General features: G+C 42.7%; 1 protein-coding gene across 1 annotated transcript; it reads right to left on the minus strand.

Annotated features, from left to right (window-relative positions):
* Positions 1-6641: 6641 nt before the first annotated feature.
* Positions 6642-26429, minus strand: LOC111069073 (ras-associated and pleckstrin homology domains-containing protein 1). Its single transcript, XM_041595838.1, has 5 exons — positions 25236-26429; positions 9363-10469; positions 8074-9291; positions 6738-8024; positions 6642-6669 (listed from the first exon to the last, which is right to left on the minus strand). Exons 2-4 carry the CDS (start codon positions 10216-10218, stop codon positions 6817-6819), a joined length of 3282 nt encoding a protein of 1093 aa, XP_041451772.1. The 5' UTR covers positions 10219-10469; positions 25236-26429; the 3' UTR covers positions 6642-6669; positions 6738-6816.
* Between the last annotated feature and the right edge of the window lie 253 nt (positions 26430-26682).

Consider the following 26682-nt stretch of genomic DNA (forward strand, 5'->3'; position numbering starts at 1 on the left):
GTTTTCAAAGTTCCATATGGCAAAATTCTAAGAAATTCCTTGAGACCAGCAGAAAAAGATATAATGGGATATAAAGCTCTGGGGTCAACAAGCTCAGGGGGCCCCAATATCAGGGGTTCTTTTGCGAGGTCAGCTTTTAGCTGAATAGATTAAATTCTTGTCAGCATTCATTGGTCAATCTTTACTATTATTAGTCATGACATGTGCATATCTTTAATATTATTTAACAAAAGAATTCAAATTATTTTCAGTTTGAAATTCACTGTAAAGCCCATGCGATCTACATGTATGGATTCTTTCCACAAATATCCATCATAATTAGCAGCTCCTGCCCTACAAAGTATGCAAAACATTTGTTCCCCTATTTTTTTCTGTTTTCGATGCCTTCGTTTTTTCCCCCATGGCCGCTGTGAAGCCTTTTCCATCCGTTTGGCTGGGATAAATGGTTTCCTCTATTTTTGTTAAAAATTCAATTAAAATTGTTTAACTTAGACAAAGATAAAAACAACAACAACAACAACATAAATACATTATATATAAAAAAGGGAAAGAAATAAAATAAAATAAAAGGAAAAGAAAAGAAAAGAGTTACAGCAGCGGCAGTGGACGGACGTCGACGGCGACGCGGCAGTGACGCAGCAGCAGCATCAGCGGACATTCAAACAAAAGACAACATAACGAGATTCACACACACACAGAGAAGCACTGGACACCCACACACACAACAAAAGCCACCCCCTTAGTGGCCGACCAAAAAAAAAAGTGAAAATACAAAGCAAAATCAAATAAAAAACACAGAAAAAAAAAACCAAAACGAAAAAGCATGTAAAAAAGAGAGCGACCTAGAGAGAGCGAAAGAGAGAGTAAGAGGGAAAGAGATAGGTAGCGAGAGGGAGACAGCGAGTGAGAGAGAGAGAGAGGAATTGAGAAAAAATAAAACCCGCTTAAATTAAGCCCACCTACTGGACCAACCCCACCTAAACCAACCGACGAGAAGAAGGGGTAAGGCGGAGGCTGGACAGCAAAACGCACGAACGGGTTACGGGTTAAAGGGTCCCCAGCACCGTTGATGAGCAGGCCACCAGTGGGGGTGGGTGGGTGTATGGCAACATGGTGGGGGTGGTGATGATCCGCCCGCTGGCGCTTGCCAATTTAAAAAAGAACAACAAAAGACAGAGAGAGAGGGAGAGAGAGAGAGCGATAGCGAGTTATGTGGGTGGAGGGATAAATATGGAGATGGAGAGGAGAAGGTCGCAAAGAAACGGCCACGCAGCATAAATAAAATGCCTGCCAAGCAAGCCCCCATACCCCCCAAATACCCCCATACCCATTTCCCCAACGCACACACACAAACACACACCCACACAGAACAACCCTTTTCTCTGCTGCTTCTCCGTTTTCTTCTGCTCTTCTGCTGCTTCTTAATGCTGCTTGGCCAGTGGCCAGCCAGTGCGTGCCCCATCCCCCCCCCCCCACCACCCCCCTTCGCACCCACAGCCTTCCACACCACCCACCAAAAGTAAACTAAAAATTATTGCGACTGAAGCCGATGTCGAGGCAGCAGCAGCAGCCAGCAGCCAGCAGCCGCTGCCTCTGCCAACACAGCCTCGTGTCCTGTTTTGCCACTGATCCTGGTGCCTGTGCCTGTGCCACTGCCTGACCATTCAAATGAGTACATATTCAGGGATGCCCTGCTTGTGTGCACAGTGGAACTACTAACAAAATACGCGTACATCGAAAAATATCGTTCCATGCCAAAAGAATGTCCGTTTAAGTATGTAGGGAAATATTGAAGAGTTTCATAATTATAATTATAATTATTATTCAACATACACCAAAACAAAACATGTCGAAACAATTTGAGTCATGGGTTGGCATATACTCGTACATTGATAGCTAGTGTGGTATATCACATGAGTCTGCACACCAACTTTGGTTACTCTAGCTCCCTGATACGGAGTCTCTGAGATCTAGGCGTTAAACCAGAAAAATCTTGTTTCGTTGGCGAGTTATTAATTTTGGCTATATCGACGCGGCAAGAATTAATTGTGGGTTCAGCAACGGTTCGTTCCTTTTGTCAGCTACAAGTACACATTTAAATATATCCAAATGTGCATATCTGAATATTAAATATCAACCTTTCAGATTCATATTTCTTATAACAGCCTATACACAGACATATACATACGGGTTGCACATATTTATTTTGCGATTGATAGCTGTTTGATTTGATTCTTAAACTTAAGCTATAATCAATTAATAAGTATATAATTAAACCATTTCTAATGGTCAACCAATAGTCAATGTGAATATATATTTTTACGAATTTAAATCAAATTATTTTCCTTAGTGGATTGAGTTCTTGCCAGCCGGAATCAGCCTTTTTTGCTCCACTGTGCGTTATGATTGAGTTTTGGGTGGGGGGTGGTGGCGGGGGAGACGCCAAAGGCGTGCATTGCATGTACATGAAGCCATCACCACACCATACCACATTTGGCTGCATATGTTGGCACGTTCTCTGGCCCCACGCACCACGCCCCACGCCCAGCTTGTCCCTGACCCCTGATCCATTCTTAGGATGGCAAAACATGCCTCCTTCATTTGCTGCTGCTGCTGCTGCCCCACACATCCTTGAAGCGACACCGTCGTGCGTGTACATAGGCAAATAAATATTATAGCTGGCCGTGAAGTGGGAATGTAGCAACACTTGCGGCCCGTAAGGGTTGCCACACACACACACATACATATGCAGATACACCCCCACCCCTCCCCATTTGGGGAACTGCAGGCGTGCAAAAGTTCAATTGGCGTAAGGTCCACAAGACGATGCCGCAGTAATATGATTTACGGGTCTGTCTGGTTGCCAAATTGGTGGACCGAGAGAGAGAGATTGAATGGGCGAGGAGTGGGGGTGGGCTGATACACCACAAAGGGGAGTGGGATATGCGGGGAAAAGGGGCAACAGGAGGTCTTCCTTGCCTCAGGCAAAGGTGCGTAGACCTCTCTCATTATCGCCTCGCCTTTTCGCTTCATTTTATCCCATGCCATGCCATGCATATTTCGCACACACATGGACTTGGAAAGGGTTTGACCCTCCCTCCTGTCCATGGGTGCTACCCAAAAAATATATATTCAAATGAATTGGAGGACAGTACCAAGCCAGACCGATCTTTGATATATTTTCTGAGTACCAAACCAGACCCCCTACTCTCATAATCTCATAATTACAGAATAAATAAATAAATAAAAATAAATAAAATATAAAAAAGAGAAAAATCTGAATATCACTTCTGTGACCTGTGAGATCACCTGCCAATGCGGCTTAGCACGGAAATAATTTGAGCGTCAATCAGCGCCGCAATAGAAGCATATCCCGCAGGTTAAAATGGCAAGTCAGTTCTGCTGTGGACCCATCTAAAACCTCCGCCGATCTGTGGGGTCACAGCACCCAGTAGACAGACACATATGGAATATAGAATAAAATGTGATTTTGTTTTTAGATTTTTCTTAGGCATTTCTCGCATTTATTTCTTATAGTTCTCGTAACACTCGTTTTCCCTCGCACAGTTCATTCATTATCTTTTTTTTATTATTTGTTTTTCGTTTTTTTATATGTTTTGAATGTTTCTATCAAAATTACAAAAAATTCCCTTTTGATTCCGGAATATAAGGTATATATAGTAATATATATATATATATATATCAAATGTGTGTTTTGTTTTTGTTTTTGTGGGAAAAAATCGTATCAAATGGCAACATTGTTCACTATATAATAGACCTGCAAAGAATTTCTTGGGCTTTTCATTTCCATTTTTTTTTGTTTTGTTTTGTTTTTCTTTTCATTCAGTATTTGTTAATTATTATTTTGTTTGCTTGGATTTTAGTTATTTTGTTGTTGTAAATTTGTAGTTAATGCATATATGAATGATGTTTAAATGTTTTTGTTTTTATTTTTTGCGGCGTTACAATTATTTATGTATTTATGAATTTTGTTGAGTGTTTGTGTTGTTGTTATATTGTAGTCGAGTGTATTGTGTATTGTGTATTGTTTTGCTGTGACTGCAGTTTGAGTTTTGTTTGATTTTCTTAGTAGATATTTTAGTTAGGATTCTGCTTTCTGTTTCTGTTTGATTTTTTTGTTCGTTTAGTTGAACACACGTCTTATTTACCTAAGTTTCCCCTCTTTTTCTTTTAACATTAAAATTGATTTTTATTTAAGCACAAAACAAATGCAAAAGGGAAAATCAATAAAGTACAAAACAAAATGGCAAATTAAAATGCATGTTAAAATGCTTTTAGTTGAAGCTTGTTGTTTTTTTTTCGAGTAGTTTTCTAGATTCCACATTCCTTTGCCATTAATCGCTATATATATATATCAAGTAATCCTATTTTCTATATATATATATTCTTTTAGCTTTGATTTTGGTTGCTTACGCTCTAATTTCGGTTTTAGCAAAAAACATTCACGACGACGGCGCCTATGGCACATCCTTGTGTTCCCTCCATATACATGTATACACACACACACACACACACACATACATATATATGCATGCATGCATGCAAATACATATATATAGATATATATATAGCGTATAGTTTCTAAAAAATATCTTCATATATTCCTTTATTCGTATAAATATCAAGCTTAAAAAATTGGCATTTCCTTTAGTTGTAAGTATAGGTATATATCGTAGTAATCCCTAGAGTTCTATATGCATAATACCATTTGATTCTGCATCGGATAGGAAAGTAAAATGCAAACTCTTTATCTTCTAGGCCCACTAATGCTGTCGTTAATTATCGGAAACCAAATATCGCGTGTTAATCAGGGGGGCATAAACTAAATGGATAATCGATGGATTCGATTCGATCATTTTCCGATTTCTTGATCTTAAACTTAACAAAAGGTAACATATGCAAAAATATACAGACATGCAGTGCGTTTGACCTCTCCTTCCTTATAGCTGTGTCACGCACTGTACATATGCATATTCACATCGATATATATATATCATACATACAAAATATGTAATTGTATGACTTTCTCCGACAAACAAACATAGAATGGCAATCAAGTTACTACAAAAAGAACACAGAAAAACATTATCGGGCGGCTACAATCGATAAGAGATCGATAGGAGGCAATATTGATTACAGCTATCGATAATCGATTGGTGATTTTGATTACTGTTAATTGGATCTCTGGTGTGGATTTGTTTTAGTTTGATTTCTTTTGATTACTGCACTTCGGGGAGAACACAAAAAAAAACCCTAAATACATACACATATGTATATTTTCCCCCTCTTCGCTAAAAACGATTCTTAACTCTTAGATGAACAAATACAACACATACATACATATACATATATAATCCATATACATATATATGATATTGAACCATTAGGAACGCGCCTTACAAAATGATTAAAAATCCGAATATCCTAGGAAAACAATAATTAATTAATACATTATATTATTACAATTACAATTACTAGATGAAATACAATATTTGATTTGTGTACAGAAATAACTCTATATAGACGACGCTTATATGCGTTTTTTTTTTCTTTTCATTAAAAACTAGTTGGATTTACCCATACCAATGCGCAATATACTATATATTTTCTATATATTTTTCAATCAGTTGTCATGATGTTTTATTTTAAGGAATTCTTTCTAATGATTTTCAAAATAAGTACAATCTTTATAGGAATATTAAATATCTTCTCTATGGATACTACAGAAATTTATGAAAATTTTAGTAAGCAAGAATGATGATCTTCGCATTTCTATGGATTCAAAAGATTATAAAGGGAATATATACATCTAGTAAAATGTCCAATGTCATAAGGAAACCCGCAAATATTCTTATTAAGTATTACCAGTTGCGGTGCCCAATGATTTTTTTTTTACTATTGACTATTGTTTTATGGCGTCTCTAATGATTTGAAATGAGTAGAAAAGATTTTGTACATCGACACATGAGCATCAAATATATAGATCTATACAGTTATATATATACGCATTGTATTGTAGGGCTTCCGGTTTATACGGTTCGATTTCCCATTTCTTCGGACGAAGCCGCGCATTTGATGCGCTGCAAAAATAAAAAATTACAACAAAAAAAAAATAAAATAATAAATACAAAATCTTAAACAGGCATAATAGTAGGTATATAAAAACATTCTACACTTATCTCCGAAACTAATTAGATATATATATATATATATATATCGGTTTGCTTTTTTAAAAATAATGCACTATCGTTAAAAAAAAAAACAGTACATATTACACCTTTATCGCTTTTTGCTTTTTTACAATCTAAAATTTTAGCTTAAAATATATATTTTTACTAAAATGATTTTCGCTCTTGAATCGACATTCGAGTGATTTAAGATCCTGCCTTTCCTTCTATTTCGATATACATAATACTTGTGTAAGCGAATTAGCAGATGCATATACCAAGTATGCAATATGCTATATAGAATATATCGTAGTTCGTATATATATGTATACGTAATGTTCGTTTTTAGGGACACATTCCATTGCTTCCGCCTAAGACTTAAATAGGAATTTGTATTTGTATTTGATTCTCTTTTCTGTTTTCACGTACAACAAGAACGAGGTTACCAATCCCATCCCATCCGATCCATCCCAAATGTGAGCTAAAAGGGGAAAAGAGGAGAAAAAGGAGATTAGTTTCAGTCGCTGATTGGTGTCGAATGGAACTCACTCTCTACACTACGCCCGTTCTACTGCATCCTGCAGCAGCTACAGCACCACCTGCTGGCAGGCAGGACCACGCCACACTCCTACACTCGATTGGTCGTCAGGTGCGTTTTGTCGCTGCGCTTGGGTGGCGGCGGCGGTGGACGCTTCTTGGCTGCCGCAGCACCCACTCCTGACGGTGCCACTACTGGCGCTGGCATGCCGCCAGCAACAGCTGCAACTGCAGCAGCATCTATGGCCATTCCAACTGCACCCAGATTCGGTGCAGCAGCGCCTGCTCCCGATCCATTCGTCTGGGCGTGCACATTCTCGTAGAGGGCATTGTGTGCGTACTCGTAGTGCTCGCGCACCCAGTGGCTGACATTCGCCGTCTCGCGATAATAGTGTGAGGAATTGGCCCCCGAATTAAGATTGTGGGCGGCCAGCAGATCCTCGTTGCTAAAGTCCCTGAAGCCCAGCACCTCGTGCGGCGTAGTGGCTGGCTCTAGCTTGCATTTTTGTGCCACCTGCCACTTTTTGCGCATCACCCGTTGCAGATCCTTGAGAAAGTCACGCGGCGGATTCGAGGCGGACTCCTGCAGCCGTTTGGGCGATGTCACCTCGCTGCAGCTGCCGCTGCCATTGCTCTGGGCAGAGAGACGCGCCAGATCTGTGCGCGGTGGCAGCATCGGTCCGGGCGCATACTGCTGGTACGCCAATCCTGATCCAGATCCTGATCCCGTGCTGAGCGTAGTGCTGGGCGAACGCTGCGGCAGCGCTGGCTCTGGGGAGCACATCTTTCGCCGCAGCAGCACCGGCGAGTCGGCAAAGGAGACCTTCTTCTGGGCCACAGGTGGCGGCAGTGATGGCGGTGGTCCACCAGCAATGCCGCTCTGTGGTCCCACGTAGTCGGGCGGCGCCTTGTACGGGGGCGCTGCCTTCAGGGAGGCCTGCTTGACGGCCGGCTTTATGGGCTTGGCCGGCACTGCCGGCGGCAGGGATCCATTGCTGTTGGGCATTATGGGCATTCCCATGGGATTCAGCATTCCTTGCTGTGTGGGCGTGGGCGTGGTTGGGCTGGATACTTGCCCCTGGATCGGCGTTGGCCCGGCGGATGCATAGGCCATGGCATGCATCACCATCACATCTTCGGGCGGCGGCGGTGGCGGCAACGAGGCCAAAGACAACTGCGATCCATACACATCCTGATCGTCGGCACCGTCCAGACCGTGCGCTGCCAGCGGCGGCGGCGGCGGTGGCAACGAATCGAGCGAAAGAGTGGACGAACACATCAGTGAGGCATCGCTGGAGGAGGCATCGCCGAGATTTCAATGTCGTTGCCGGTGGCAGTGGCAGCGGCAGCGTCTTGGCAGCGCATATGCTGGGCGTGGGCGTTGGCGTTGAGTTGCTGCTCGACGATGTCGATGAGGCGGCACTGCCCTGCTCCTGCTGAAGCTGCTGCTGTTGTTGCTGTTGTTGCTGTTGCTGCTGCTTGACGGTCACCGCTGATGGGACTACAACAGGCCGCCGCTTGAGGGTGCCGCTTCCATTGCTCTCCTGCGACTTCCGACGACTGTGGCGTCGCGTCAATGTGCCACTACGCTCCGGGGAGCTGGCATCGCCGGCACCAGCACCGCTGCCGCCGCCACTCTCGCAGATGGTGATCTCTCCGACCTCCTTCAGCTGCCGTGTCATTGTCGTAAGCGGCAGATTGGGCTTCATCGAGGGCTTCCGCTTGATGGTGCCGGTCGTAAACTCCGAATCGAAGCCATTGTTGTCGTCCGACAAGCAACCGCTCGAACTGGAGCTGGAGGCGCGTGAAGTGCGGCCGCTGGTCGACGAGTTGGACATGCTGCTGATGGCAGAGGAGACGCTGCCGCATTGTGAGGGCACAGCCGATGAGATGCTCGATATGGATTCGCTGCTGCGCATCGAGGCCGAGGCGAAGCTCGATTGCGAGACGCCATCGCCCATGCAGAGATCCTCGATGAGGAGCTTGTGATTTTGCCACAGCTGTTTGCCGTACTTACAGATCCTGATGGCCGTCAGCCAGCGATCCAGCGTTTGCAGATCCTCGGCGCAGAGCATCTTTAGCGATCGACAGGACTTGCCCAGTGACGAGTCCACGGCGGACTTGAAGCCAAAGGTGTAGTCCGTTGGCGATTTCCATTTCTTGCGCCACCCCAAGCCCGTGTACACATTGTGGCCGCTGAAGAGGGTGAGACAGGCGAGATCCCGGGTGTTTTTGGTCTTCTCCTTCGGGAAATAGTAGAGGCCCGAGGAGCGCAGCACAAAATGATAGCGTTTCCAGGCCTTCTTGGGGTCCGCCTTCATGTAGAGCGGCCCGTCCAGCTGCAGTTGGGCGGCATGCGTCTCAAAGAACTCCTCCAGCAGCATGTGGCGTGTCTGATCGTCATGTTGGCATCCGGGCGCCATCTGTGTACCCGGCAGATACACTTCCGGCCGTGAGAAGAGCGCCACCTTGTCCTGGCGCTGCTGGAAGAGCACACGATTGCCAGCGTCTGAATTCCAAGCCATCAGATTGTCCACCAGCAACTCGTGATCCTCGAAGAGGCGTTCTATAACGAGAGACGAGAAGGAGGAGGATTAGTGCGGATCGATGGTAACTCTCATTGGTAGATTCTCTTACCCATTTGCAAATCACCCAAATGCTCGACCAGGGACCAATTTGGCTGCATCTGGACATGATTCTTGTCGGCCAGGAGTCGTGTGACATGACCGCAGACCATCCGCTCGTCCACCAGCAGCGACTTGGAGGCCCCATCCACCGTGAAGGCCTTCACAAAAAGCCGTCGTATGGAGGCGCTCTCCAGTTTGTGCAGCGCCAGTTGGATTTTGGCCGCCTTTGAGCTGCTGCTGTTGCCGCTGCTCCCCTGCCGTTTCTGGGCCACCAGCTGCTGCTGCTGCTGATGTTGCTGCTGATGTTGCTGCTGCTGTTGCAACTGTTGCTGCTGCAGGGATGTGTTGGACGAGGCCGATGACTCGCTGGACAGCAGCGAAACGGTATCGCTGAAGGCCGAATCATTGTCCGGCGATTCGGTGCGTGGCTCTCGATGTGTGACCACGCCCAGCGTGATGCCCATGGTTATGTTTGTGGGCGGCGGCAGCATCATCATCATGCCACCAGCCATCACCGAGGAGGCATTGGAGCCTGCCACAGATCCACCCATTGGCCCCACACCACTCTCGGATATGCCCGAGGTGGAGCAGGTGCTCACATCCGCCGAGATGCTGCTGTTTGTGCGCGAATGGGAGCGCGATGAGGCTGCCGATGACATGATGGAGGGTGGCATCATCACTGCTGCCCCTCCTGCAGCATGTCCTGCATTCGATGCTCCTGTTCCTGATGCTGCTGCTGCTGATGCTGTTCCTCCAGCGCCAGGCAGAAATGATGCCTCCCCATAGCTTATTTGTGCCTCCAGCAGGCTCAACTCCCCCAAAATCTGATCCAGTTCGGACTCCTGTGTGTCCTCCAGGTTGGCCATGGATATGCGGTACGTGTGCGACTGCGACTGTTGCCTGTTGCCAGCCTCCTCCGTCGTCGTTGTCGTCGTCGTCGTCGTTAGGGGACGGTCGCTGTTTTTACGCAGTTTGACGCCGCCAGTGCCAGCACCAGCGCCGCCAATAACTACACCACCAACACCACAATCCCCACCAGCACAAGCACTGGCCGCCTCGTCGTTGGTCCTCCTCCACCGCTGGCACTGCCGCCAACCAAGATTCCTCTTAGGTTTATCTGCAAATAAAAGGCAAACGAGGGATCAATAAAGTTTCAGTTTTCAAAAGCTTCCAAATCGAATTAAGGCAAAGTAGAAAACAACGTGAGTATGAACCCATGGGATACCCTCCACTCAGATAGCGGCAGTCAAATGCAGTAGGAGACACAAACAAATCTACAAGCGATGCAAAATGCAGATACCTCAAATGAAGAGATAACGGAGTACGAGTACGAGTGTACCCTCGCATGCTCGAGTGTGAGCGAAGGGGACAAAGCTACTTTTCTGCATTGCGCTCGATCGCCGTGTCACCGCGTGCCCATGGATGTGTGTGTGTGTGTGTGTTTACATTGGAATAGGAGAGAATAAAGAGATAAGCAAGCAAAGGAGATGGTATGGGGGGATGCCATTTGATATATTTTCGCACTTTGCTTCTCATTTCCCCTCTTTGCTTTTGTTTTGTTTTGTTTTTGCTGATGCTGCCTGCTGAGCTCCACTCACACACTCATGCACACTTGTGGCACTGCATATTACTCATCCGTTCATGTTAATAAACATAAACTACTTTAAACATTCAAGCGAATTTATTGAGTAACATGATTACGTGACAGTTTATTCCTCCTTTGTTACATATGTACATATGTATATTTCGCTATTCTGACTAAAGAAAAAATTAACTGATTCGAATGAATTTTTGTATAGATAGATAGATGGTAGATATATAGGTACATGTAGATAATGATTCTCCAGGGCTTTAATGGCATCCAAGATCCAAAATATGGAAAAGTGTGTGTTTTATTGAATTTTAATTTGTTTGATCTGGATGGAGCTTTCAATGGGGAAAATGCACACATACCATGTACATGTGGATTAAGTACATATATGTATATGTGTGTATGTATCATCAATAGCGTATATACCCCATCCAGCCATTACATTGGTAAATGACAGGGGCGGGCATAATGCGAAAGTCTAAAATATAAAACGTAATCATAATCAACGCTCAACGCTCTCTTTCTGTTCTTTTTCCTGCCTTCTGTTTTTGTGTGCGGTGTGTGGTGCGTGGTACGTGCCGCAGATGTGCGTCCGCTGCCAAATACCGATGTATCGCTTGCGATTACCGATTGCCAATTGCTGCTGCTGCTGCAGCAGCAGCTGTGCGCCGACTTCCCTTCGTTTCGACTCTCCCCCTCTCTACAGCCAAGCTCCATCAGCTGGAATCCAAACACGTTACACATTTCCGTTTGGTAGCAAAAAAAAAAAATATATATATAGTATATATAAAAAAAATAAATAAATAGCCAATGCTGTGGCTGCTGTTTTCTCGACAATCAAAAGCCGATCCCCATTCCATAATAAGACCCGCGTTGGCATTGCTGATAGTTGCGACAGCTTTTTTTTTTTTGTATTTTTTATTTATCGGCTTTGGTGCGGCTCTCTGGGGGCCCTGTTCCGCCGATTGGAACAGTAGCAGTAACAGCAAGTGTTAAGTAATTTTCCAAGGCATAAGTCACGTACTAAAGCGACAAAGAAGTCGCTGTCAGACCCCTACAGACGAAAGGGGTGAGATATACATAGAGAGAGAGAGAGAGACACACAATTACAAAGCTGCTGGCAATTGGCCAGAGACAAGAGACAAGACAAGAGAAGAGAAGAGGAAAAGAAAGGGACACAGGCAGATAGATAGAAAATGTAGCTGGACATTGCCATCAAAAAAAAAACTGTGACCGGAGTGCAGCATCATCGCTTTAAAAGCGAAAAAAAACAAAACAAAACAAAAAATCATGCCCTAGCGGTACACCCGATTGGTTCTCCAAACTGTTTCGGCTCTAAAAAGCTGAAGATCCCCAAAGGCAAACACAGCCCAAAAGACGGTAGATACGATACTCCAGCAAGAGGAAGGATAGGAGGAACTAGGAGGAATCCATGTAAAGTCGCAGTCAATTTTCATATTCCATTTTCGAGAGTCCTTTCCCCATCAGACTTTTACAATATGCACCTATTGGCTTAGTTTTAATTCACTTGAATTCATTCATGATTGCTCCTTTAACGGCTTTGGGGGCTTGCGATGTTAACTCTTCTAACCGATTGAATTATCTTTCAAAAAAAAAACAAAACAAAATCGTCAACGCATAGCCCGCACTTTGGTGTTCAGTGAATGACAAACAAAAATGTTAAACCCTTTGGACGCTGTAGTATAACGATTTACCATCCAAACGGAGTAAATATGAGCGCATCTGCAACGATTGATGGCCGATTGTTAACTGGTAATATTTTTTTTTTTGTTTTTTGGGAGCTCTCCTCCTCCCCGGTCTATAATGGGCTTTTCAACGCTCCGCTGAATGACTCATTGGATTGGGGGACGGACTGTGAAAAGGTTTTTTTATGTCGGTTATATTATTGCTTTGATTTTTTTATTGTTGTTGCTTTTTTGTTTTGTTTTTTTTGGGGGTAATTGGCACTTGAGTGACAGACTGACAGACTGACAGACAGACAGAAAAATAAAAGACACGAAAAATAGGGTCTGGTCTGTCTTCTGTGCGCATCATCATCATCAGCCATTCAAACGAAGGGCAGCAGCAGCAGCAGCAGCAGCAGCAGCAGCAGTGGATTGTGGATCAATAATCCACAATGAAAATGTCGTAGTAGCTTTGGGGATGCTGCGTGTCGTGTCTCTTATTGAGAGAAAGATCTCTCTCTCTCTGTCCCTCTCGCTCGCACAAAGTTCAATGACAGTTGCATTCTACAACAAATTCTAATTGAGAGAGAGAGAGAGGGAGGGAGGGTGGGTGAGAATTGTAGACCCCCCAGAAACAGACACAGCATTCAACATTCATCTGTTTGTAAATATTTGCATAGGTCCAACACTACAGAGAGAGAGAGGGGGGGAACGCACTTCTGGCCACATCGTGTGTCCACTCAATGGGTCTCTCTGCTCGCCTCCTCCCTTCTTGCAACAAAGTGCCAACACAAACAGAAAAGAGAGATGCAGATGCACTTTTAAAATTCTCACAAGAAACAAAAAAAAACGAGAAGGAACGTGTGAGTCGCTTCTGGGGACGCGACTCTACTTATACCCGTACTCAGTCTGTATATACATTTTTGAGCTAATGATTTTTTAGAATTAAAAAAAAAACATTTTACATTTTACATTTTTTTGCTACATCTATTATCTACATCTACATCTAAAATGTATATTCCACATCTAACATGTAGATTGTACATGTACCATTTATATTCTACATCTCCTCCGCTAGGGGTTGCTCGCGCACTGAACGCGGCAGAGTGTGCGAGCGAAGAGAATCAGTAGCGTCAGCAGCGCTGGAGAAGGAGAGGGAACCAACAGAAAATTCATTTCTTCATTCTGGCTATAACTATGATCCGATCTGATTCAGATTCGGCCATCTGGTAGATATGGTCATTTTCTACGATACTGCGTTTTTAGTTTTATCGTATCTTTAAAATTGTGCCTGCCACAGATTTTCGTCCTTTATGGGGGCGGAAGGGGGCGGGGCGAAATTTTGAAATACACTTGTAGCAGTGTGATATCACATGAGTCTGGAAACCAAATTTGGTTGCTCTAGCTCTTATAGTCTCTGAGATCTAGGCGCTCATCAAGACGGACAGACGGACGGACGGACAGACGGACATGGCTATATCGACTCGGCTATTGATGCTGATCAAGAATATATATACTTTATGGGGTCGGAAACGTTTCCTTCCCTGCGTTACACACATCCACTTTTACCACAAATCTAATATACCCCTTAACTCTTTTTTGAGTACGGGTATAAAAATGTATGGGAAAAAGCAAGGAAAAACGAGCGAGCGTACACTCAGAGAAAAATGGCATGGTAAGACGAAACAAATCCATGCATAAATTATATTACAATTTCAGGGCCTTTTTTCTCTGTGTGTAATTGATAGTTTTGTTACATCTTTCAATGTACTTTCAAGATCATTCAAGATTTGTTGGATCCGTTCGTCTGTAAATAAGTAAAAATCTCCTTCCCCCTGCTACTGCTGCAGTTCAATAATCTCCAGCCCGCGTATCGGTTTTCTTTAGTTCACCTTGAAACACAAACACACGAGATAGAGATGGAGAGACACAGACGGAGGGGAACAGAGCAGATCAATGCTAGATCAATATAGAAACATGATTTCCATGATAAACCAATTATAACCTCAGTCCAACGTTGAAAATTGTAGAGCCAGAGAGCCACAAAGAATTCAAACGAAATTTAAGCCCCCATTGCGTGGCTCCATTCCAGTTCCAGTTCCAGTTGAACGCGAATGACAAAGGCCATGGGGGCCGGCCATGGTGCTTCCTGCCACACAGTAGTTGCGGCTTTGGACCTGGTCCAACCATGGACACATTTATTTCAAAGAGAATAATGCCCGAATAATATTAAATTTGCTGTACGAAGACTTCCGTTATGAGCGATTTGCAATGAATTTAATAAAATCTACCATCTTAAGAGCTTTATTTTGGCAATTTCCAATCACACGTGAACGTGCCTGCTAATGGAACTGCTGTACTGTGCTGTGCTGTATTATGTATCTTTAGCTCTAGGTTAACAATTAGGAAAACACTCCCCAAAGACCCCAAAGACTCCCCATGACCTACTCAACAAAATGTTGCATGTTCCGGTACCATTCCCCAGCGGGATTTTCTGAATAGTCATCGCTATGGCTATGAAGATGGGGGGGGGGGGATGGGTACGAGGGTTTGAGGGTGAGGGATAATGGCTGAAAGCTTTAAGTGTAATTACTTTTACTTTACTTGACTTTACTTTACTTTATTATAATAATAAAAATATTCCCAACAATTAACTAAAAGTGAGCGTGAACGACGTCATCAGTTTCACCTGTGGAGTGGGGGAGGGAAATAGAAAATGGGAGTGGGTCTGGGTCTGTGCCCTCGAAAGAGCATTATGAATAATATTTTCATGTTTGTGGACATTTACAGCCACTTCCGTCGTCAATTAATAAAAACAACAAACGCAACACCCAAAAAAGAAAACAATAACAACAACAACAACAACAAAAAGAAAATGAGTAAATAACAAAGTAAGCTTGCGAGGGGGAATGTTACGACTCGAATGATACCCAATATCAGTAACACCCAAAGCAACGCATTGTGGGAATAAAGAAGGAAATAATTTCGGCTCATTCTATTTGATTTGAAATGAAAATGAAGACTCTTTACATATATATATATAAAAAATGTATAAAATAGTAGGGAGATCCATAGACAATAAAAATATAAGGCGGAATTCTACTGAGTACTTTTGACTTCTTTTGCCAGTTCTGCCAGTACTTATGGGATAAATGGTTATTTATCCATGAATTATTCATTGGCTGCCATTAACCACACATATGTACAACATATACCCTTTATATACAGAACGCGTTTAGAGGGTACCCCGCCACAAGAAGCGCCACCACAAGAATGGACAACCAAATGCTTTTTCGCCAAAAAGCGAAGCAACAGCAAAAAAAAACAAGACACGAAAAGAAAAAGACAACAACAATCAACTAAATTAATACATTAAATTTAAGTTTTAATGATCCCCATACACACACACACCCGAGACGACACGAGGAGGGCCTTATAGAGAGGGTCGCGACGTTGGTCACTCGCTCCTTTTGCGAATGTCCCCCCATCGCTCGTAAAAGTGTGGCAAATTTTGGATACACAGAATTTATAATGCTCATGAGTATTCATATAACATACATATGCCTACATGCATGTATTTAAATATATGTTTTCATCCACCATTTCCATTGCGGCCATCAAAGAAGTCGAAGTTTGAGCTCCGAGTTTTGGTCTTCTGTGGTTTCTGGTTGTTTTTTTTCTTGATGTTGTTGTTTTGGGGAGGACTGTGGTTCGTTAAGCAACCTAATTGGAGTGAGGCCCCTACGCTGGCAAGCACTTCATTTAAAGAAGTTCAGAGCTCAAGGCAAGAGTCAAGAGGTCAGTGCAGCCAAAGGGAGAACTCAACCGAAAAGATACGTAGCTAGGGAACAACCTTAAGATGGATTTTTTTGCTATGCATACGCCCAGAGCAAGTCACTGGATTAATTTTAGTATTTAAACTTATGTTTCAAAATGTATACAAATTGATTTGCTACGAGAGGGTAAATTGAAAATTATTTAAAAATAAATATATTTAATATTTTCATATTCAGATTAAATATTCCTACAAATGTAATTATATGTATATTTTTTTAAGTGTTTTAAAATTATATTTAAAGACTTTTTAATAAATGTATGTTTAAATCAATGTGATTTCTATTACATATGAATAATATTTTAAATTTTGTTATAATAATTCCATTTTTTTATTTGAAATAAACGCCAAATATTTGATTCATTTATGGGTGTGTTTATTTGAAATATGCCATTTTTCTCTGATTGTCCAAATGGAAGGTAAATAAAGATCTTGTTTTAATTGTATGATCATTTCATATCCGTTATCTGGATCCCCTTGAAGCCCCTTAATGGACACTTTTTGTTGTTGTTGTGAGTCCGAAAACCCATCAAGGAAGCGGAGAAGAGAAGAAAAACTCATTAAATCACACACGCGCGATACGACCCCTAAAAAAAACATCTGTCCCTACTTTAAGGCCGAGCGAAACCAAAGAACCCTTAAGAGCAGAACTCGAGAACCGAGAAAAGAAATCTGGTATTGGAAACCACTCCTCCCTTCCCTTACTCTTCTCCCTCTGGTAATCTTCTCTGGGCAGGCGCGCGTGCAGTGCGGCAAATGACGCGTGTCGTGTCCTCCGGAGCAGCAAGTAGCAGCTGCCCCTCAAACAATAAATCGGAGATCCGAAAGGTCTTTAAAACTCTTTTTTTTTCGGGGTAAAAATTTCACCTGCTGCCGCCTGTTTTTCAAACACAATGCAAAGTAGAGGAAGGAGATGAAGAAGGAGAAGAAAAAGACAGAGATGGGGTAGAAAGAGAACCAAAGCAAGTGTATGTGTGTGTGTTTGTGCTTGGTGTCTACACCCAAAAATGGTTAATGACGTTCATTCGATTCTGTTTTGTCTGCTTTATCCTCCCCTCTGTCGCTGTCTGTGACTCACTCTCTCACACACACACACATCCCCCTCTCTAGTGCAACTCCACTTTGCTGATTATGAGATCAAGATAAGCAACAGCCTCGGTCTACGTCTTCGTCTCCGTCTCTGTTTCTCGCTCTCCTACTCCTACTCCATTCTTCGTTTTCTTGTCGTGTCATGCGAACAGATGCGTTTTCAAGCACATCCTCCTCTCCCCCTTATTTGGCGGTGGTTGGTTATCCCATTTTGTGTCCCTTGTAGGCGTGGTCCTTTGACTGGTATCCCATTGCTACAGGCTACACTACCAGAGCAAGTGTACACTGAGAGAAATCAATGACGAAATTGTATTCATTCCCCCCATTCGTATTAGGTTTCGAAAAATAATCCCACGGTTGCATTTTGATTAATTTTGATTCCGTTTCATTCCATTCAGCACCACATTTTCATTCAAGCTTTAGAATCTTCTGAGTTTCAAAATAGTTGGAATAGAATGCCACCGTTCCATTCCATTCCAGGGTACCTTCAGAAGTATAATGGCATTAACACAGAGAAGAGGAAAAAAGATAGCTCTTTTTCTGGCCAGATCTTTATTTCTTTGTTATTTTTCTAATCCTTAGTTTCTCTCAGTACAGGCTGGTAACTTGAGAAGTTTTCTTCCCTTTGTGGGTCTTTCAGGGGTTGCAAGCCAAGAGATCGTTTGGCCTGGGTGGAGAGGGGGGCCGTCGCCCTACTTAACCCTGCTTCTGTTTCGACGACATCAATCACTTGTTGATGCCGGTGGCAGTGCAGCAGGCAGGCAGGGTCAACCGGCATGTCTTTTGGGTTTTTTCTTTGGGTCCCCGGCATTTGTAATAATTCTTATTTCTCATTTCCCATTTATATATGTATGCATGCATTTACTTTTGGGTTTCCATTATAAATCATCAAAACATATGATTACACGCTCCATACGCTCATACGCTACTATTTCACCGCCCCATTCCCCCGTCCGTTTTTACCATGTCATTCTCCCTTTCTGACAAATTTTTTATTGCCGCTCAATCAAAAAATGTACAAGGGGTTACGTTCGGTTTGGGATGGTATATGGTATCGGGGAGGGGGCCCATGGTCTCTAGGGGGCATACATTTGGGAATGGAAATAAGGGGGAAAGTAGCTGCCAAAAGCTAATTCCACCGATTGTTCTCTAAACAATATTGCACTATAATTATAGAAACTATAATTCGGCTAATTGGAAGCGAAATGGAAATGGAATCAACCCACACAAGATTCCGTTCCCGTCCGCTCTGAAACGGATAGTTTCGTATAAATGAAATCAATTAGGAATGGAATGCGGAACAACAAAATTTTTGATGCTAAATACCGTCTATAAATTGTACTAGATATCTAGTCTATATACATATTTATATCTACATATTTATATCTTCCCCACAGATATTTAAGTATGTGCAAGATTAAAATTGTTGAAATTTGTATTGCGGCTTCAATTGGCAAAAAAAAAATAAATAAAGCAAATCGTTGAGAGGCTGAGAACGGAATGGGAATGAAATTGCAGTGTGAAACGATTTGTGGAAGCTGGTAAAATGCACAAATATTACTGTAGCTAAAAGTTAAACTTTTAATTTTAAAGTTAAATTTTTAGGGACCAGAATGTTATGTTAAATAACTCTGCAAAGGAAAAAAAGTGCTGCAGAGCCAAATTAATAAAAATGGGAGCACACACTGAACCAGAGCATGAAAGGAACAAAATGGTAAATGAAACAGTTACGCGGTAATGGGTGGATAGAAATACTAAAACTGCAACTGAAAATGAAACGGAATAAGATGGGAAATGGCTCTCCAAATGGAAATGAAATCAAATGAGCTATACTACGGGAACGTTGGAATGTTTGAATGGAAATACTGGAAGTGCAACTAAAAATTAGAATTTGAAAACTGATTTAAAGTGTGACCCAAAAGACATTTTTATGCCTGTTCTTTCCCTAGCCCAGAGTTCAATGTGCTAAATAAATCCATTCCAATCCTCAATGCAAATGCATTTTCATGTGTGTGTGTGTATCCATGTTTTGTGTGTGTTTGTGTGTGTGTGTTTGTGTGTGTATGTTTGTGGCAAACTGCAATCTATTAGCGAAATTGGGTCACTGCACGCCCACTTGGTAACACAGAGACATAGAGAGAGAGAGAGAGAGAAAGAGACACACAGCATAGATTCCCCTCTCCCGTTTCCACGTTTCTGAGACAGAAACTGCAACTGCAACTGCACCACACCACATCCGACTAGACCCTGGTCTGCTCTCGAAACTGATCCGTTCCGATCCGATCCAAAGCCAAATTCGAATCCGAACCGCAGGCAGCAGCTCGTGTTTAAATATAATTTACAAATTGTAACAGACGCCCACAGGGGGACACGAGAGTCGCCGCCTCAAAGACGATCCGCGGATGATAGCGGAAGGAGAGAAAAAAAAATAGGGAGAGAGAGAGAGAGAATACAAATGGAAGGGAAAGTCATGCCATGAAAGAGGGAAACAAAAACCACAACTAAAAATACGATAGAAATACAAATATTTTGCGCTAATTTTGAAATGAAGACAAGAAGACACGACCCGGCGACCCAGAAGAACGAGGAAGCTCCAATGACAATAAAGAGACCTTGGCTACCGAATCACAGATACCCTCTTTTACCCGGCGTTGCAAAAATGTCTGATCCAAGCGCAAAAGCAAAACGAAATGAGGGAAATGAAAAACGCGAACCAGATACCCTTTAAATGATCTTCAAGGAGGATATCCATCCTAGAGTAAACTAAGTATGAGCCACTCAGCGATTACAGGAGCATCAATATGTTACCCCCTCCCCTCTTACAACAGCATTTCCCTTCTTTGGTTATTCCCTCCTTTAAAAATTAAAATTAAAACCAAATACACAGGGTCAACCGAGAGACAAGAGAGCGGAAAACCTAGTGGAATGAAGGGAAAGAGAAGCAAAGAACCGTTCAACCGATAGACAGATAGCAGCAGCATAAATTGACAAGGGGGCCAACGAGAGGGGGAACGAGAGAGAGTGAGCGATTGAACGCACAGGGAAACGCAACGAGGGAGTGCGAGAGCACATACGCATGGCGAGGGTGGGGTGGGGTGGGGTGGGGGGGGTGTAGCGTCAGAGCAGAGCGACGCGTCGCGTCGTGTGAAGCAACAAGGCCCCCAAGTACATAATTTCGAAATGAATATGGCGACAAAAGAATTTTAAATAAGTATGTATGTACACGCGTGTGCATGTTGTAAAAGTGTATGTATGTATATGCATGTTATTTTCCTCCATTTTCGGTTCCTAAACGGAAACAAGCGATAATAAAATATTTACAGCTACAACAACAGCAGCATTGATTCAAATGAACAGCAGCGACAACGCTAGCAGCACTGCCTCTGCCAGCAGCACTGCCTTAGGTCACATGTAAAAAGGGACAAAAAGTAATAAGCAAACTAAAGCAAAATCAAAGGCACCAAAGCGTTTAATAAGAGAATCATAAAATTTATAGCAAAAACAACAAAAATGTGGGCAACGAAAAACCCAAAAGAAATGGAAATAAAAAAGAAGAACCGCAAGAACTCAACTCAGCTTCAATAATGCACGCCGGCAGCGACGTCAACGCTGTGCTAAAATGTGTGTGTGTGTGTGTGTAGGGGGAGGAAGCTGCGTTGATGCTGCTCTGCTTCGATGTTCTGCTCTGCTGCCGGCAAAATGCCGCGCGACACAAAGCACAGTGGATCGTGTTATGGCCTTGTGTGGGCGAAAAATAAAATCTATGGATTGCGTATGCAGAGATTTACGAAACAAAACATGTGTATGTGTAGCAATAGGGGGGAGAATAGGGGGATGTGTATATGTACATGGAATGAATGTATGCACGTAAATATAATTGCAACATAGAATCATTACAGAGTACATTTCCATTTCCATGCGTACACATCTTGGTCAAGTGGTTTATTATGAGTGGACTGCAATGAGGGGAGGGCTTTATTAGACCACTGGCGTACAATATTCCCCACCTACTGCACTTAATATAGTTGAAAACTTTTTACTTTCCAGAATCCATTATATCACCCACTGTACGTGGTCTTGTGCAAGCTTTGCACTTTTTTTTATTTTTGTTTTGCTTTATATTTTTGCACCCGCCCACTGGAGACCAGTCTCTAGATCTTTCTCGCTTTACAGCATTTCCGGTATCCATTAGATCAATCACTGCATTTTCCACGAATTTCCTTCTTAGTCACACTGTGCCAAATGCACGAACAAACGCACTGCACTCCCCGCAACTGCGAGTGTTGGAGCGAGACAGTAAGACAGATCTGCCATTACAATCTGTTCGGCGTGTGTGCGTGTGAAAGGGTAAATGGAACGAATGTGCGTATTCAGTTCCAATCGTGTGTTCGTGTGTACATATAGTGGCAATGTAATTAAAAAGAGTTGAGCAAATATTTGACGAACGTGCAGAAGCAATTAAAAGGGTCTGAGAAACAGGGAACAGTGAGAACAGGAAAGGACCCCGATATCATCGGCCAAAGGAGTCGCAAAGTTTTAGTCGAGTCAGCGATGTGGGTGAGAGAGTGGAGGGGTGCAGCCGAATGATGACGCACATACGAGCCGGCAAAGAGCCAAAATAACAGCAACACCGCACCAGACGGGGGCGGTGAGTGGGGGGAGACAGTCGAAACGAAAATGCTGAATGGAGAAAAAAAAAAACTACAACTACTAATACTACGAGAGAGTCTGTGGTATAAACAAAGATGCGGCACAGAAATTGAAGACCAAGTAAACAGTAATAAAAGCTGATTTCCCCTCGTCCACCACCTTCCATACTCCTCTTCCCTTTATCACTTTAAGTTGCTTCCCCCATTTCGATTGAACATTTAAGCAAATAAACTTCTGTCGATGCAGGCGGCACCCCCACACCCATTCCAGAGGCAAAGACAAAACCGAAAACGCATTAACATTAACTGCCAAAAGCAAAAACAAACAAATCTTCAGCTCTCTGCCGCTGTCTTGGCTGGCACTGACTTTGCGTTTTATTCTCGTCAAAAAACGGTGCTTTACGGAAAAGGAGGGGGTGTTGGTGGGCCAGCTGGATGGCGGTATTTGTGTGTGTTTTCTTGTCTGTTATTCCTCTTACCACTTCGAACGTTTACGTCCCGCTGTTGCTTCTGCTCTCTGCTCCCTTTTTTCCACTTCTTCCACTTTTCTCAATTAACAAAAGGCACTTTTAATTATTGCTTCATTTACCCCACAAATGCTTCACTTCTCTATATATACAATATGTATGTACATATATGTACACAACAGTTGTGTTGTTGCAAGGAACTTAATAAACGACGCAACAACAGCACACACAGCAAAAAAAAAAAAGAAGACAAAAACGAGCTTAAATCGTAACGCAAAATCAAAAAATAAAAACCGAAAAATAAACTGAAATAATTGTGAATTTCAATTTCCGCGCGCGCTCTTTTTACACAATTTTTATCTTTGCGGTCCCGTTTTTTCGTTTGCTACTCCTCTCCGCTGCTGCTGTCGTGCTGGTGCTGTCATACGTCTTGTGCGCGCGTCGGCCGAATTCGAACTGTAAATGCGAGAGCACTGCTCACTTTGAACGGACGTTGTTGGCTCGTTGGGCCGCAGTGATGCCCAATCAGCCTTTTCCTGTAAGATCTAGCTTTTTTCAAATTCAAACAACGGGCAGGGGAATTTTAGTTGATTTTTTTTGGTCAGTGTAGCTTGTTCTAGGCTTTTTATTAAGATATTAAAAAAAAAATTGTAATGAGACTGAAATAATTCATGTCGAATTTTCTATTTTCATTATGTTTTCATACTAATATTACTCGTATGTATTATAGACTAATTTATAGTCAATTTTTACTTTTATAACAACTTATTCTAACTAAAAAAAATATTGGCAGCACTGCTAAATTGCTACAGGGCCAAGGTATATTTCATAAAAGGAAATCCGATTTTTTTAATATATGTACATACATGAACGATTTTTGTTGCAGCTTAAAAAAATCCAATCCAAGATATCCACACAAACGCGCAAAAGCGGTAAGAATAATGAATTCTACTTCCTATCCGAAATCATGTACATAACAATATTTTTGTAAGAAATATTTATGTTTTGTACTGCCTTACCTTCTGTTTAATATTCCTTGTACAGGAATGGCCCAAGGCTCTAGAGATGTGGGCAAAAGGCCCAGGAGGCAGTGAATGTAATTTTTGCAGAATTTCGGTTGTTTTTTTTTTCGCACAATCAGCGCAATTAAACAAATTAGACACGCACATAGAAGGCCAGGCCGCATGTCCTGCTGGGAGGGCAGCATCCTTGAGGTGGACAGAACAGCATCGCGCATTGCCGCATGCCGCATTCAGAATTCCGGAATCCCTCAAAACCAAGCATACGCGTGTATGTGTGTGTGCAGGCAGCACGTAATTGCAGTTAAATTTTATTGCAGTCACGTAGCAAAAGGAAAAAGAAAACAAAAAACTAAAGAGTACCCATGCCGGTGGGCGATAGCAAACAGTGAACACCCTAAAACTATATTTTAGAAAACAAATTTTTCTTTTGAAAGGAAACGGAAGCTGTAGGTACAATTTATATTCTCAGGAAACCAAATATATAGCATATTATTTTCTTCAGTCGAAATCATATTTATATGTGTAATTTTTAGATTAACAATGTTATAATTAAAATGAATATTATAATAATTCCTACCTTTTCTCAATTAAAAGAAACCCTACTTGGAGTACTTTTTGTATTGGAATTGTGATCAGTCTTCTAGGTTCTGTTCCGAACAAATCGCCCGGCAAAGCGAAGTGTATCTCCGCACCGGTTTAGGGTATGCCAGAAAGTAAATGAAAAGAAAGATGCAGGAAGAGGCGACGACAGCGACAGCGACCGCTGCGCTGTGCTGCTGCTTCGGCAGAAACAAAGAAGGAAGCAACAACTGCGCTGTTTCTGTTTCTGCTGCGCTGCTGCTTTTGCTGTTGGACTTGAATAAACAATTTAATTTCTTTCTTTCTCTTCAGCCTTTCTCGTGCAGCGCCCCCCCTCTTTAGAATTTATGCATGGTGAAAGTAATGAGGGGAAACACAAAAGTTAGTACCGCAATTAATGTGTCGGCACTTTCTTGTTCTTGGCAGCAGAGAAGAGAAGATCAGACCAGAGAAGCAGCATCACCAGGCAGCGCAGATGGCCCAGAGATTAATCATCGGCGTGTCTTTCTTTCTGATTTGACTTTTCAGCGTTGACTCATTTTCTTTCCCCTAAAAATCTCTGTACCTTTTACAACACTAAATGGGGAATATATTCAATTACCTATGTCAAACACTAACCCCCCCTTCCAAAGTTTAACCAAACTCCTTTTCCACATAGCCCGCCCCCACACACACACCACACACACAAATGCTGTCGCTGCCAACGACAGCGTCACAGAAATCTAATAAGAAAACCAATAAACTGCACAAAAGACAGCAGCGGCAGCGGCAGCAGCAGCAGCAGCAGCAGTAGCAGCGATGCATTGTACTTTTCTTGTTGTTTTTGTGCGTGTGTGTGTGTGTGTGTGGGAGCGATTTATGAAGTATAAAAGAAATGAAGAGAGAAATAACACACTCACACACACTCATGAACGCATATGCATTAGGCGAGTGTTCAAGAGAGACAGAAAGAGATACGATACTTACATTTGTTATTGCTGTTGTTTCCTCAAGATTTTGTTGCTGTTGTTGCAGATGTAACTGTTGTTGTTGTAGTAAATGTTGCTGTAATAGTTGTTGTTGGGCTGCCAGACCGCCAAAATCCATATTACCAGAAGAATAGAGTTGGGTTCGGTCGGAGGGCGCGGGTGGTGTTGTATTTAGGAGTACGGCAGGGGCACTGCAGCTGTAAAAGCGAGCGAGTGTGCTCTCTTTGTCTGCAGTCACTGCTCTCTCTGTTTCTCTGGACACTCTGCCTGGCTCTCTCTGTGTGAGCCTTTTGTGCGATCGCTGACGTTTTTTTTTTATTGCACACAAATTTTTGAAGAAATGCAATTGAAAAGGAGAAGCAGGTTTCTCTGTCTTGTTTTACACTTATTCGTCGTAATTTAAACAAATTTGAGTCGCCTTAGCCGTTGGTTGGCTCGATTTGCATTTCGCTTTTGATGCAGTTTCTTGTTTCTTGAAAACCGCTCTTCCTGGGCCTTCCCTCCCTCCCTCTCTCTATCACTTCGCTTCGGGTGAAGTGCGTGGGCGAAGAAGCCGAATGGAGCACGAGCACAGTTTATGCACTGGGGAGAGCCAACAACTACACCCACACATGCACACATGCACACACATGCAATTCTCTGGCTCTATCTCGCTCTGGCACACACACTCTCTTATTGTTGGATGTGTTGCCCAATTGCACAATACACTTCCCCTCACACTCCTTTCCCAACGTCTCACTCCACACACACACACACTACACTCCTTTTCTGACTTCCCACTCCTTTTCCGACTTCTCACTCCAGTTTCGAATATCAAATCCAATTGCAAGTTGCGTTTGTGTTTTGTTGGGCTTTTCCTCCTTAGGCTCCTTATTTTTCCAACGAATAATTGTATGTGTGCAGTGTGTTCCTTTTACTACTCCGTTTTGATAGAGTGTTTCTTCCTTGCAGTACCCCACGTTATCCGCCCTTTTCCACGCGTGAGTGTGTGATTTTATATTATTTTCTACTCCTCCTTTATGCGGCGTCAGTCAGCCTGTTTGTTGCTGCTTCTGCTGCTGCATTTTGTTTGGTTATCATTTTTTTTAAACACTTTCCAGCCATGCGATGCGTAGGGGATTTTCCTTAGACACAATTGCACTGCATTTTCATATTAGCTGTCGCGAACACTACTTCTCTTTATACTTTATCCTATATACTATATATTCGTGTGTGCAATTGAACAGAAAAAACAAAACAAAATAAACAAATGGTGTACTATTATTGGGGGAAAAACTACGAAAAGTTTCGTGCGTAAATTTTCACGACTCTTCCTAGAGGTGTCAAAACCAAAGAGGGCACTATCGATAGTATCGATATTTTGCTGCTAGCCTCTACTATCGATGGTTTTGAGACTATCATGATAGTATCGAGCTACAGTCGTTGCGCTTTTGATATATTTGGAT

Source organism: Drosophila obscura, unplaced genomic scaffold (genome assembly GCF_018151105.1).
Source record: "Drosophila obscura isolate BZ-5 IFL unplaced genomic scaffold, ASM1815110v1 contig_84, whole genome shotgun sequence".
NCBI lineage: Eukaryota > Metazoa > Arthropoda > Insecta > Diptera > Drosophilidae > Drosophila > Drosophila obscura.

What these genes read in the sequence shown, in the direction of transcription:
- LOC111069073 (XM_041595838.1), bottom strand. Translation starts at nt 10,218, where the DNA reads ATGGCCAACCTGGAGGACACACAGGAGTCCGAACTGGATCAGATTTTG. An exon ending in TTTGGGTGATTTGCAAATGG is followed by an intron (nt 9,292 to 9,362) that starts GTAAGAGAATCT and finishes CTCTCGTTATAG; the next exon opens with AACGCCTCTTCGAGGATCAC. An exon ending in CATATGCGCTGCCAAGACGC is followed by an intron (nt 8,025 to 8,073) that starts TGCCGCTGCCAC and finishes TCGGCGATGCCT; the next exon opens with CCTCCAGCGATGCCTCACTG.